The 13,346-nt window shown below is 42.5% G+C and overlaps 1 protein-coding gene across 2 annotated transcripts in view; it reads right to left on the bottom strand.

The window, feature by feature from the left end:
- The window catches only part of SEC63 (SEC63 homolog, protein translocation regulator), a 67,640-nt gene extending 55,533 nt beyond the window's left edge, over positions 1-12,107 (bottom strand). The window contains exon 1 of one of the 2 annotated variants that reach the window (NM_001192815.1): positions 11,818-12,107. In NM_001192815.1, coding sequence (NP_001179744.1) covers positions 11,818-11,941 — 124 coding nt within the window. In that variant the 5' untranslated portion in view covers positions 11,942-12,107. Of the gene's footprint in view, positions 1-6,529; positions 6,574-11,817 lie in introns of those variants that run through there. The other variant, XM_059889822.1, reaches the window with a different exon arrangement.
- Positions 12,108-13,346: the final 1,239 nt, after the last annotated feature.

The following is a 13,346-nucleotide window of genomic DNA, read 5'->3' as shown; positions in this document are numbered from 1 at the left end:
CAAGGGACTCTCAAGAGTCTTCTCCAACACCACAGTTCAAAAGCATCAATTCTTTGGCCCTCAGCCTTCTTCACAGTCCAACTCTCACATCCATACATGACCACTGGAAAAACCATAGCCTTGACTAGACAGACCTTTGTTGGCAAAGTAATGTCTCTGCTTTTGAATATGCTATCTAGGTTGGTCATAACTTTCTTTCCAAGGAGGAAGCGTCTTTTAATTTCATGGCTGCAGTCACCATCTGCAGTGATTTTGGAGCCCAGAAAAATAAAGTCTGACACTGTTTCCACTGTTTCCCCATCTATTTCCAATGAAGTGGTGGGACGGGATGCCATGATCTTCGTTTTCTGAATGTTGAGCTTTAAGCCAACTTTTTCACTGTCCACTTTCACTTTCATCAGGAGGCTTTTGAGTTCCTCTTCACTTTCTGCCATAAGGGTGGTGTCATCTGCATATCTGAGGTTACTGATATTTCTCCTGGTAATCTTGATTCCAGCTTGTGTTTCTTCCAGTCCAGCATTTCTCATGATGTACTCTGCATGTAAGTTAAATAAGCAGGGTGACAATATACAGCCTTGACGGACTCCTTTTCCTATTTGGAACCATTCTGTTGTTCCATGTCCAGTTCTAACTGTTGCTTCCTGACCTGCATACAGGTTTCTCAAGGGGCAGGTCAGGTGGTCTGGTATTCCCATCTCTTTCAGAATTTTCCACAGTTTATTGTGATCCACACAGTCAAAGGCTTTGGCATAGTCAATAAAGCAGAAGTAGATGTTTTTCTGGAACTCTCTTGCTTTTTCCATGATCCAGCGGATGTTGGCAATTTGATCTTTGGTTCCTCTGCCTTTTCTAAAAGCAGCTTGAACATCAGGAAGTTCACGGTTCACATATTGCTGAAGCCTGGCTTGGAGAATTTTGAGCATTACTTTACTAGCATGTGAGATGAGTGCAATTGTACGGTAGTTTGAGCATTCTTTGGCATTGCCTTTCTTTGGGATTGGAATGAAAACTGACCTTTTCCAGTCCTGTGGCCACTGCTGAGTTTTCCAAATTTGCTGGCATATTGAGTGCAGCACTTTCACAGCATCATCTTTCAGTATTTGAAATAGCTCAACTGGAATTCCATCACCTCCACTAGCTTTGTTCGTAGTGACGCTTTCTAAGGCCCACTTGACTTCACATTCCAGGATGTCTGGCTCTAGGTCAGTGATCACACCATCGTGATTATCTGGGTCATGAAAATCTTTTTTGTACAGTTCTTCTGTGTATTCTTGCCACCTCTTCTTAATATCTTCTGCTTCTGTTAGGTCCATACCATTTCTGTCCTTTATCGAGCTCATCTTTGCAAGAAATGTTCCTTTGGTATCTCTGATTTTCTTGAAGAGATCTTTAGTCTTTCCCATTCTGTTGTTTTCCTCTATTTCTTTGCATTGATTGCTGAAAAAGGCTTTCTTATCTCTTCTTGCTATTCTTTGGAACTCTGCATTCAGATGTTTATATCTTTCCTTTTCTCTTTTGCTTTTCGCTTCTCTTCCTTTCACAGCTATTTGTAAGGCCTCCTCAGACAGCCATTTTGCTTTTTTGCATTTCTTTTCTATGGGAATGGTCTTGATCCCTGTCTCCGAAACTCAAATACTGTTAAAGATATAATAGCTTTAAAAAAAAAAAGCAACTTAAAACACAAGGATGTACATCCCACTAGAACCTTAAACACTACATACCCCAAAGTAAAAACAATTCACTGAGCTGAAAGGGCCCACAGACATAAGAGGTACTGAGAATGTCTTCCTCAAGATCATAGCCAATCTGGCCAGAGATTCTTTAAATAAGCTTTTAGACATTAATATAAATCCATATAATAAATTCAGCATATATATAAGAGCAGAAGGAAGAAAACATTCACCATTCCAACACCCAGGTAATAATCACTAATAACATTTTAATATGTTTCCTTTGTAGTCCTCTTTAGGAGAACATCTGGGAAGCAGGAAAAAAGCTGGCAAGGTGGATGGTACATACTCAGGAAAGATTTCTCTGTGAACAAGGCAATTCCAGCAACTAATTTCTAGGGACAATATGCTTCTCTCAATTGAAGGGCTGTGGGGCTGCCTCAATCAAGACTCTCAGGGACCCTCAAAACCCTCTTTTCAGCAATAAACATGACATCTACTACTATTCCCAGTGCAACAAATGCCCAAGTGAGTTTCTCAGACAGCAGAACAAACAGGACATACAAAAGCTAATTTAAGGAAAGCACTGTATAATGTACCAATGTCCAAATGGAGAGACACAAACACATAAAGCTTAAGTTTTAGTTTTTTAATTTCTAAATATCTCCATGTTTAGAAACTTGTAAACAGTATTTAATGACTACTAATAACCAAATAAATTAAGACACCATAATATACCTACCATCCTATATAATTAGACATATAAACTGTTCCTAACTTCTTGGCATTATGGGCATACAGGGTGTTCTTTGAGATGCAATTTCCAAAGTGAGGGTGGGGAAAGTCTCCATACCTCCAATGAGCAATTCTTGGAACACCAGCTAGGTGTCCAAGAATTCAACTCAACTCTGACACCATCTACCCAAACTGTAGGGTTGAGGGTTCAGTCCTCCAAGACTGTACACCCAAGCCCTCCTACTTTAGATGCCAGTCATTAGCCCAGATAATAGACTGGGGGTTCCAACAACCTCTTCCTTTGGTTTAATTTGCTAAAGCAGCTCACAGAACACAGAGAAACATTTTACTTACTATATTACCAGTGTATTAGAAAAGGATACAACTCAGGAATGGACAAATAGAAGAGATGCACAGAGCAGGGTTTGGAGAAAGGGCAAGGAGGTTATACATAAATGTATATAAGAAGTACATATTTGGTCATTCAGATGACCATAATATATTTAAGTCACAATATCACAGTATCTTTCTCTAGTCCTGTATTTAGACCTATATCCTTAGAACACTGCCCTAGAGGTGGAATTATTAAATTTAAAGTTTTTAACATGTATATAGCTCTCTTCTAAAAAAAAGAAGTAGGACTATACATTCTTTTTCAGCAGTTTGCATGAATAGCACTACCATTCTTCAGCAGCCAGTAATAAAGTCCATTTTTATTAATCTGCACTCAACTCCTGGAAGCAGACATTGTTTTCTTATACATAATCACCCCTCCCCTTTCCAGCTGCCAAGAATATAATAGGTACTATATAAATATTTGTAAAGAACGTACAGAATTCCTTTATCTAGAAAACATTATTACATGTCCTTTATTAAGTACACATTGGTAAGTACCTACTATGTGCCCAGATCTTTCTGGACACTGAGGACACATCAAAAAACAATATAAAAGTCCCAGCTCTCACAGACCATACATTCCAGTTCAGAAGACAGCAGTAAAAAAATAAACTTTATAGTATATTAGAAGATGATAAGTGCTGTGAAGAGAAATAAAACAGAAAAAGTGAAGAGCTTTTTTGCAGGCAGAAAGAAACTTAACAACTTAAAATAAGGTGCTCAAAGAAGGCAACACTGAGAAGATGGCATTTGAGCAAGGCCATAATAGAGATGAGGAAGATCACAACAGGCTATCTAGAGGAAAAGCATTCCAGGCACAGGAAGCAATAACCATAAAGGTTCCAGAGAAGCATGCCTCACGTGCCCTAAGAACGGTGGAGCAGCTGGTCTGACTGGAATGGAAGGAGCAAGAGAGAAAGGAACAAGAAATGAAGTCCAAAAGTTCATGAAGGATTTCATAGACCACTCTATGACTTTAGCTTCTATTCAGATTGAGATGGGAGAGCCTTAAAGGGTTCTGAGTCCAAGAGTGACATGCGCCAGCTTCAGTTAAAAAAGGATCACTGTGCTACTATTTCGAGAACAGACTGCAAGGAGCAAGGGTGGACACAAGGAGACCAGTTTGGAGACTAACGATAATCTAGGCAATAAAACAGGACAGTGCTGGTAGCAAAGCAATTAGAAATGGTCAGACTAGATGTAATTTGAAAGTAGAGCCAACAGGACACACTAACATCTGGAAGCAGCACATAAGACAGAGATAAGCCAAGAGAAACTCCAAGACTGCTGGCCAGAACAGTTGAAGAAACAGTTGTGATTAACTGAAATGGGAAAGCCTACAGGTCAGGAAGGTTGGGAGAATGGACAGAAATCACATTGATTTTTTGCATAATAAGATCTCTATTAGATACACAAATAGAAATGTGGAGAGTTCAAGAAGAGTTCTAGATTGGAAATGTAAGTCTGGGAAATGTAATTTTTATGAGTCACATAGATGATACCTAAAGTCATGAGACTGGGTGAGATCACCAAAGGAAGTACAGATGGAAAAGAAGTTAAGGTATCAGCCTAGAGGTATTCTAATATTGAGGTCCTCACTGGTAAACTATGCTCAATAAATCCCAAGAAAAAACAGATACTACCCTCACATCTACAGCCAAGTGATTCTTGAAAAGACTGTGTTCATTCAGTGAAAAATGAACAGTCTCTTCAATAAATACTGCTTGGACAACTGGATTTCCACCCATAGGAATATACTCAAAAGAACTGAAAATAAGAACTCACAGATTGGTATACAATGTTCACTGCAGCATCACTCACAACAAAGAATAGAAATAACCCAAGTGTTCATCAATAGATGAGTGAATTAAAATATGGATATATCCATACAACAGAATATTGTTCAGCCATAAAAAGAATTATGTTCTGATATATGCTACAATATGGATGAATCTAGAAAAATTATGCTAAATGAAATAAGCCAAACATGAAAAGGCAAATACTGTATGATTCCCCTTATACGAAATATCTAGAATCAGATCAGATCGGATCAGTCGCTCAGTCGCTCAGTCGTGTCCGACTCTTTGCGACCCCATGAATCGCAGCACACCAGGCCTCCCTGTCCGTCACCAACTCCCGGAGTTCACTCAGACTCACGTCCATCGAGTCAGTGATGCCATCCAGCCACCTCATCCTCTGTCGTCCCCTTCTCCTTCTGCCCCCAATCCCTCCCAGCATCAGAGTCTTTTCCAATGAGTCAACTCTTCGCATGAGGTGGCCAAAGTCCTGGAGTTTCAGCTTTAGCATCATTCCTTGCAAAGAAATCCCAGGGCTCATCTCCTTCAGAATGGACTGGTAATAGGCAAATTTATATAGTTTTGTCTATATATATGGAGTTTACCAGGGGCCGAAGGAAAGGGACAATAAGAAGCTACTGCTCAACAGGCAGAGTTTATTTAAGTTGATGAAAAATTTTGGAAACAGTGGTGATGGTTGCGCTGCATTGTGAACCCTAATCAATGCTACTGAACTATACACTTAAAACAGTAAAACTACAAATTTTCTCTTTTGTTTTGTGATCCCATGGACCAGAGCCCACCAGGTTCCTCCGTCCATGGGATTTCCCAGGCAAGAATACTGAAGTAGGTTGCCATTTCCTTCTCCAGGGGTTCTTCCCACTGCAGGGATCCAAACACGTGTCTTTGGCACTGGCAGGAGGGTTCTTTACCACTGAGCCACCAGGGAAATCCCTCATCCTTTAATAGTCCAGTCAAAATCAACCTAACTCTAAAGAGACTTTCCTCACCTCTAGATACTGACGACTACCACCAATTAGATGCAAATACTTTATCCAACTAACTTCCACAGCACTTATTTTCACTTTTCCTACATTTTCTTTGCTGTGTTTTGGATATATTAATAATAATTCGTATTTGTCTAATTCTAATTCTCCCACCCCATCAGGGTTATAAACTAACAAAAGACTGTATTTACACTGCATGCCTCTTTGTACTGTCGGCTGTTTTTATATAGGTAAACAGTGAGTGCTCAATCAATAACTACTAGATTTAACTAAACTGGCAAAAATCTATAGCAAAAAACATCTGGAATACACATGAGAAAATTCCTTCATCCATACTGACACAAATGTAATTCCAAAATGTAAGGAACACCTTATGTTACCATACCCAACTTTGGGTTCACCCACCTACCACAGCAAAGCCAATTCACTGATGCTAGGTGTGGTGAAGGACGCTATAGTGTTTATCGTGGATGCCAAGCAAGGAGTAGGGGCAGCTCATGCTCAAAAGACCCGAACTCCACAACCCAAACTCCAAGGGTTTTTAAAGGCAACCTCTGGGGGCTTCGGGGATGCAGGATACACGACTTTCTTCTGACTGGGGTGGTGAGGTGGAGTGGTTTCAGGAATCTCAACTATCAACCTTCCAATGTCACCTCAGGGATGCGGGTCTTAGTTCCTAAAGAACAACTCCAAGAGATCCTTCAGACTGTCCTGTATATTCCTTGAGGATGAACTAGCACTCTTTTTACTCATGAACTCCTATCATTACTTTTCTTCTTTAACTTCTTTTCCTTTGTTTCTGCATTCACTCACTTCCCTACTTAAGTAACTACCTATGCCTGCTCTATGGAACTCAAGGAAGGCCCACGAGACTGAAGTCTTTTTCTACAAACAAGAAATGGGGAACACCAAAAGGCTTTTGTACCTGGGAGGGTCCTGCAGGGTCCTGCTTGGTTTCAGTCCCCCATTCCTTTGATACTCTTCACTCTTGAAAAGAATAGGTACAGGACAAGGAAGGGAATAATTTTGGATAGAGGTTAATCATAAACTCTGCAGAGGAACTCAGGCTCTAGGGAGACTTAGTTTTCACTTATTAAGAAAATGAACAATAATGCCTTTCAAACAAACAATATGATGGTGAGATGGTGTAAATATATTTATTATCAATAAAGTCTGGTAACAGGAAACTTTTTTCAAAGAAGCCCAAGTACAATATGGATACATTTGTTGTTGTTGCTTAGTTGCTGAGTTGTGTCCATCTCTTTTGCAACCCCATGGACTGTAGGCCACCAGGCTTCTCTGTCCATCAGATTTTCCAGGCAAGAATACTGGAGCGGGTAACCATTTCCTTTTCCAGGGGATCTTCCCCATGCAGAGACTGAACCTGCATCTCCTGCATTAGCAGGCAGATTCTTTTACCACTGAGCCATCTGGGAAGCCTGGATACATTTGTTTGGACTTTTTAATTTCTGAACAAAAAGTGTAATTAAGGGAATGAACATCTGAAAGTTGTATTTGATATGAAAATAAACCTATCTTTGTCTTTCAGCTTCTCCAAGATCAAGCTAGAATGCAAGATGACCTTTAAATAAAAACAATTTATGTAATGCATTTACTAATCCCAATGTTTGTCACCATATTTATAAAACCTAAACTTGTACTGCCAGGTTTTCAGCTGGTTTCCTCGACTGTGTGGAACTTAAATGTGTCTATGCTCATGTCTGGTACCCTTTCTGTCTGGACAGAACAGAGACAATGACTTGATTTTAAAATGAGTCAAGCTTTTTAGATCTCTAATACCCCTTTCAAAATCTAAAATTTTAGGAAGACTGTATGTTCTAAGTGGAATATGAACATTCATAAAATATACTGCCTTGCACACAGCGCTTTCCACTTCTCATTTTAATACTTATTATAATGCGTTATACTAATTACGGAGGGAGTGCAAGGTAGTGGCTAGCAAGAGAAGCTTTGGCATAAGATGAATTTGGGTCCAACAACCAATCTTCCACTTAGCAGCAATATGGCTTTAAGCAAGTTGGTTAGCTCTTCTTTGGCTCTATTTTCTCATTAATAAAATTGGGATAACACTTGAGTCTAACTCAAAGTGATACAGTGAGTGCATTCAGCACTTCCCATCCTGAGGCTAGTAAACATTCAATGAACAGCTGCAGCGCCTGACATGAGGATTACAATCATCTGTCTCAGACTGGAATGGGATGTGGGATCTCCCCCAATACGAAAAGGGACTACTACACCTAAAGTCATCTCAAAGGAGATGCCCACACCAAAATATTTTAACTGTTTTTGGGTGACAGAATTACAAGCAATTTTTGTTCTGTCCCTTTGATCTTTTTTGCATTGAGTATATGTAACTTATTAAGAAAAAAGCTCTAAACCCTTAAAAGCCTGATCTATCACCTAGAAGCAGCACCTAGCAGTCTTATATGCTCTATGTGTGTGCTCAGTCACTCTAGTCGTGTCCAACTCTGCAACCCTACAGACTGTAGCCCACCAGGCTCCTCTATCCATGGGATTTTCCTGGCAAAGATACTGGAGCAGGGTGCCATTTCCTCCTCCAGGGGATCTTCCCAACCCATGGATCAAACCCAGGTCTCCCGCAATGCAGGTGGATCCTTTACCACTGAGCTACCAGGGAAGCCCATTATGCTCTATAAATAACTTGCAAAATGAACAAATTTCTACAGTGCCTTTAGTTTTAAAGCAAACATGTTTATATGCATTTATTTCTTTGCTTCTCATCATCACTTCTTGGTAGGTAGAGCAGTTTATTATTACTACTCTTAGAAAATGAGGATGAGAGTTCAGAAACAACTAATCAGGGACTAGGCTGAAACTTAAACCCAAAACCTCTAATTCAAATGAGTTTTTCACTTTACTATTGAGCACTAAAAGTGAACTCTTACATTCCCAAGTCAGAGAGCTAAATCACTTGTACATATCTGAAAGGCAAGGAACAAAGAATAAAGGAATGCAACTTTTAAAGTTTCATTAATCCTTTCAAACAATCTGAGTACATGAGTGTACCAAATCAAATTGTTCCAGAAAGTCCAAGTAACCAGCAAAAACAGCAGGCCCTAACAGCCCCAATATGTGCCAGACACTGTTCTAAACACTTTACATATACCTATTTTATTAATTTAATTCTATGGAACATAACTACTGTCTCTATTTCAGAAATGAGTACACTAAAACACAGAGAAGTTAAACCACTTGCCTAAGATTAACAGTAATTGGCAGACCCAGGTTTCAAAACTAGTTTTGCAAAGTAAGGAGTAAAAAAAAAAAAAAACCCAAATTTGGGAAAAAGTAATGACATATTTTATCTCAATTCAAATGATCTATAATCCTTAACCTATGGAAAGAATAGAAGTCCTCTCAGGATTATTTGAGAAGGAAATGGCAACCCACTCCAGTATTCTTGCCTAGAGAATCCCAGGGACGGGGGAACCTGGTGGGCTGCCGTCTATGGGGTCACATAGAGTCGGACACGACTGAAGCAACGCAGCAGCAGCAGCAGCAGGATTATTTGAATTTGTAATAATTACAGCATTAATTTTCTCTTGTCAAGTATCACTGTAAACCTATTAAAGTTACTTTAACAAAAATATTCTGCTTTCAACTACATTATTTTATAGCACTGTTTTACTCTAAATGCTTCTTAGCTTGGTAAAACCAAAAGGCTAAGACATTAGAGACTTTTTTGTTTTTATCAAAGTGCCCATATCAAAAGAAATATGCCACCTCCCCAAACGACAATTCCAGCTAAAGACCACTACCTACTTTAGCAACTCAACCTAGCTACAATTTACAACCTTGTAAAAAACCAATACATAGCACTCACTCCAGATCAATTAAATCAGAGTACCTGGTGATGGTCATTCCCCCAAATGATTCTAACAAGGAGTCAGGGCTAAGAACCACTATTCCTCAACCACTAAGGAAATCCAAACCCTCCATGTTATTACTTCAAACAGAACTTTTTTCATAATGGTCAGAAAAAGTATTCAGTCACTTATTCAGTCAACTTGCAAACAACCAAGAGAGTAAGATAAACAGGACCCTTCAACTACTAAAAGGGGTATTAATTATAAGTGCACTTAGCCCAACAGATTAGACAAAAGTTAAGGCAAAATGGGGCTATCCAGGTGGCTCAGCAGTAAAGAATCCATCCACCAGTGCAGGAGACACAGGTTCAATCCCTAAGTCAGGAAGATTCCCTGAAGAAGGAAATGGCAACTCATTCCAGTATTCTTGCCTGTGAAATCCCATGGGCAGAGGAGTCTGCCAGGCTACAGTCAATGGGGGTCGCAAAAGAGTCAGAAGCAACTTAGGGACTAAACAGCAACAACAGAAAAGGGATTCCAGTAATAATGTTAACAGAGTAACTTCAACTAACATCTCAAATATGCCAATGCAAAGACCAAGCTACTTCTATTTTTCAAATCCAAGATTTGCACACCTGAAATGGCGCCATGCTTTCTTGATGGACTCATGGGCCCAACAATTCCGAAAGAGCAACACTGAAACAACCGTCAACCTGAAAACTGAAAGCCCCCAAAAGTGTTATCTTGTAAAAAATAACTAAACAAAGATTAAACTCAACTTTAAGGTTGTATAACTGCTGGCAAAGGAAATCTTTTTATGTTTTCACATAGAAGATACCCCTGAAAAGTCAAGACTGCCCTAAGAACTCTGAAATTCAAAATCATCATATGCCTACATATGTTTGAAGGAAAATAATTTGGTGACTTGTACTGATAGGAGGCTATTTATAATCTTTATTCATCTCACTTAAAAAGTAGTCATTAAGTCACTCACTTAAAAAGCTGTTGGAATAATTTGCTTGATTGGCTTGTTAGGGCAGGTATTATCTTTCTAAAATCTGAAAAATTCTGTGGTATATCTGTCCTCAAGCATTTTGAATAAAGGGTGTGGGTCTGTAGTAGTAATTTTGAATAATACAACATGATATTTTAATATTTGAACTTATTTTATTTTCCTGTGAAACAGTAAGCAGCCAAAAGCACTGAATCAGTCTTAAAGCTTAACAAGACCTGGGTTGATTCAATGCTTCACTGGGTCACAATGTCCCCAAAGTAAAGTATATCACCTGGACAACGTAGACCCCCAACACACCCAACTTGAGAGTCTATTTATTCAAGTTACCAGAGCTCTTGAGAAACAGAAAACCTTCCCTAAATGTTCATACTCAAAACCTGTTACTGTTAACGCACCATAAGCAACCTCCATAAACAACCTATTAAGGCCTTGCAGTTCTATCAGTCTTAAGAATATCACCTGCCATATATCCTAACAAGAGTGCAACAAATGGAATCTAAACATTACCCAAACATAAAATGCCTTGACAAGAATCTATTTAATTATGTGTTCTACACCAATGTCGTTCAAAGTGAAAAAATTTAGAACTGAAAGAAAATGGACCAACCACCTCACAACCTATCTACCTACAAGCCTTAATCCTTCCTTCATACTTAAGCTTTTTTCGCCATAAACAGGAAACTTCGAAGAGAAGGAAATAGAGAAATGCCTAATTCTTGCTAAGGAGAATAACATCATTGCTTCCAACCCCCACAGTGTGAGTGAACAAATGAAAAGGCAACGAGGGAAAGGCACGGAGAGGTGGGGGACGGTTGGGGAGCTCAGCTGGAGTCCTATACATGCCACCCAACTCAGATGGTGCCCTAAACATCTGTAACGACAGCTGCAACAGGGAAACGGGGGTGTCAGGGAAAGAGGACCGTGGCTTGGCGGCTCAGAGTGGAGCCTGCACGCTTGTCTTCTTCCTTTGCCAACTCTTCTCTCACCTTCCAATTCCCATCCTCGCGATCCCATCCTGCTCCCTCCATAAAGAAAAATACCAATAAAACCCGAGGCAGAGAAGACAAAGGGGCAGGACACGGCTGCAAGGAACGTCCAGAACAATAGGGGAGAGGGAGCACAGCGAAACTCCTGAGGAGGACAATAAGGGGGGTGGGAGGAGCCCAGAGAGACACCCAGGGAAACACCACCGAGCCCGGGCCCCGCGGGCGGCGGACGCCTGGACGCGAGGCCCGGCCGCGCGGGCGTTATCACCCTGTGCGCGGCGGGCTGGGCTGGGCCGGAGCGGCGCGGCCCGGAGGAGCCGGTGGGGCCTGCGCGGGTCAACAGGCAGCTGCCGGCGGGACTCACCGGCATTCTGATCTCGGGGCCAGAGGTAGTATGTGGCCGGAATCACGATGAGCCCCACGAAGGAGGTGAGGAAGTAAAAGAAGGTGTTCCCGCTGTCATCGTACTGGAACTGCTGCCCCGCCATGGCACCCCCTCCTCCGCCTCCCTCTTCTCACCGCCGCCACCACGACCCCGCTCTGCAATCCAGCTCCCAGCTCCCCGACCCCGTGTGGCGTAGCTCCTACGCCGCCGCCGCCGCCGCCTCTCCTCCCCGCCCCCACGCTACTCTCAGGGACACGCCGCCGCCACTGCCGCTGCCTTCTCCAGCTCTCGCGAGAAGAGAGAGCTCCCGCCCCACTCGGTTTTTCCCTCCCCCGCCCCTCGCTTCTCCCTCACTAGCTCGCTGAAGGAGACGTGGCGCGCGCAGCCGAAGATCTCCGCGAGGTCCCGCCCTTAGCCCTGCCCGCTTAGCTTCAGCTCCGCCCCTCGAGCTCTGGTAGACCCTCTTTTAAGGCCCCGCGTCTACCCTAAAGTTTCTCGTCCCCCCCCCACTTCCGTTTCCTGGCCCAGGGTCCCACTCCAGGTCGCGAAGATCTGTTTATTGGGTCCAAGCCGAGGCTTCCCGGCCGAGCAGTGGGCGCGGGCGGTTCACCTGCCTGCGAGCGGGGTCGCACCCATTCGAAGCAGAGCTGAGTCTTCCTTGCCTCCCCTGTCTTCCATACCTACGTCACCCTGTCATACACTCTCTTCTATTTCCCTGGTTTGATAAGAATGTTTCTTTAAGTTCCGAATCGGCTCCTCCACAGTTTGGAAACTAGGGTCTCTCAGGATAGGGCGGCGTGGGGACAAAGCGGGAGCTGCTAGGAGGGCCGGTGAGGGGTTTGTTAGGGGCCTTTTGCAAAGCGATGTTAGCTCTTAAAAGACCGCAATCTACATTGCGCCCATTTTGCAGATGGAGATTTCCCACGCTGGTAGAGATGGTGACCGACCTATCCCAGAGCTAAAATATTCATAGCATTTTCTTCGACACACGTGGTAGGCAAAGACCTTTATTGCTTTAAATGATGGTCGGCGAATTCCTTGGAATAAAGCATGCCCACTCTCCAGATAAAGGAAAATGAGGCTCAGATAGATTGCCTACAGTCAAGCACAGTAAGAGAAGGTCTGGGGGTTCAAACTCAGATTACGCTGACGCCACAAAGCCAGAGCCCCCTGACTACCAACTCGTCGCTGACCCTCGCATTCCCCTGAGAGCAACTGGCACTCCAGCGCAGAGCGTGGGCAGGAATCTGCGCTAGGAGGAGGGACCGCTGGGGGAGCAGACGCTCTCTGCAGCCTCTTTGTTCGCCGACTGTGAGATCCCAGAAGCTGGTGTCAGCCAAACTGGGAGCCGAGACTGCTGGTGCCCTGATCTGCGAACGAGCCTGTTTTCCCGAGGCAGTTCTGACCGGGGCCTGTCCCAACATCTGCATCGCCCCTCAGGGGACCAAAAGGAAAGGCCCACCCGACTCACCTCACAGAGCTTTTGTGAAGATTAAAGGCTGTTTGGC

The sequence above is a fragment of the Bos taurus genome, chromosome 9 (assembly GCF_002263795.3).
Source record: "Bos taurus isolate L1 Dominette 01449 registration number 42190680 breed Hereford chromosome 9, ARS-UCD2.0, whole genome shotgun sequence".
Lineage (NCBI taxonomy): Eukaryota > Metazoa > Chordata > Mammalia > Artiodactyla > Bovidae > Bos > Bos taurus.
The sequence above is the reverse complement of the archived record's forward strand: the minus strand, read 5'-3'. Positions and strand labels throughout refer to the sequence as shown.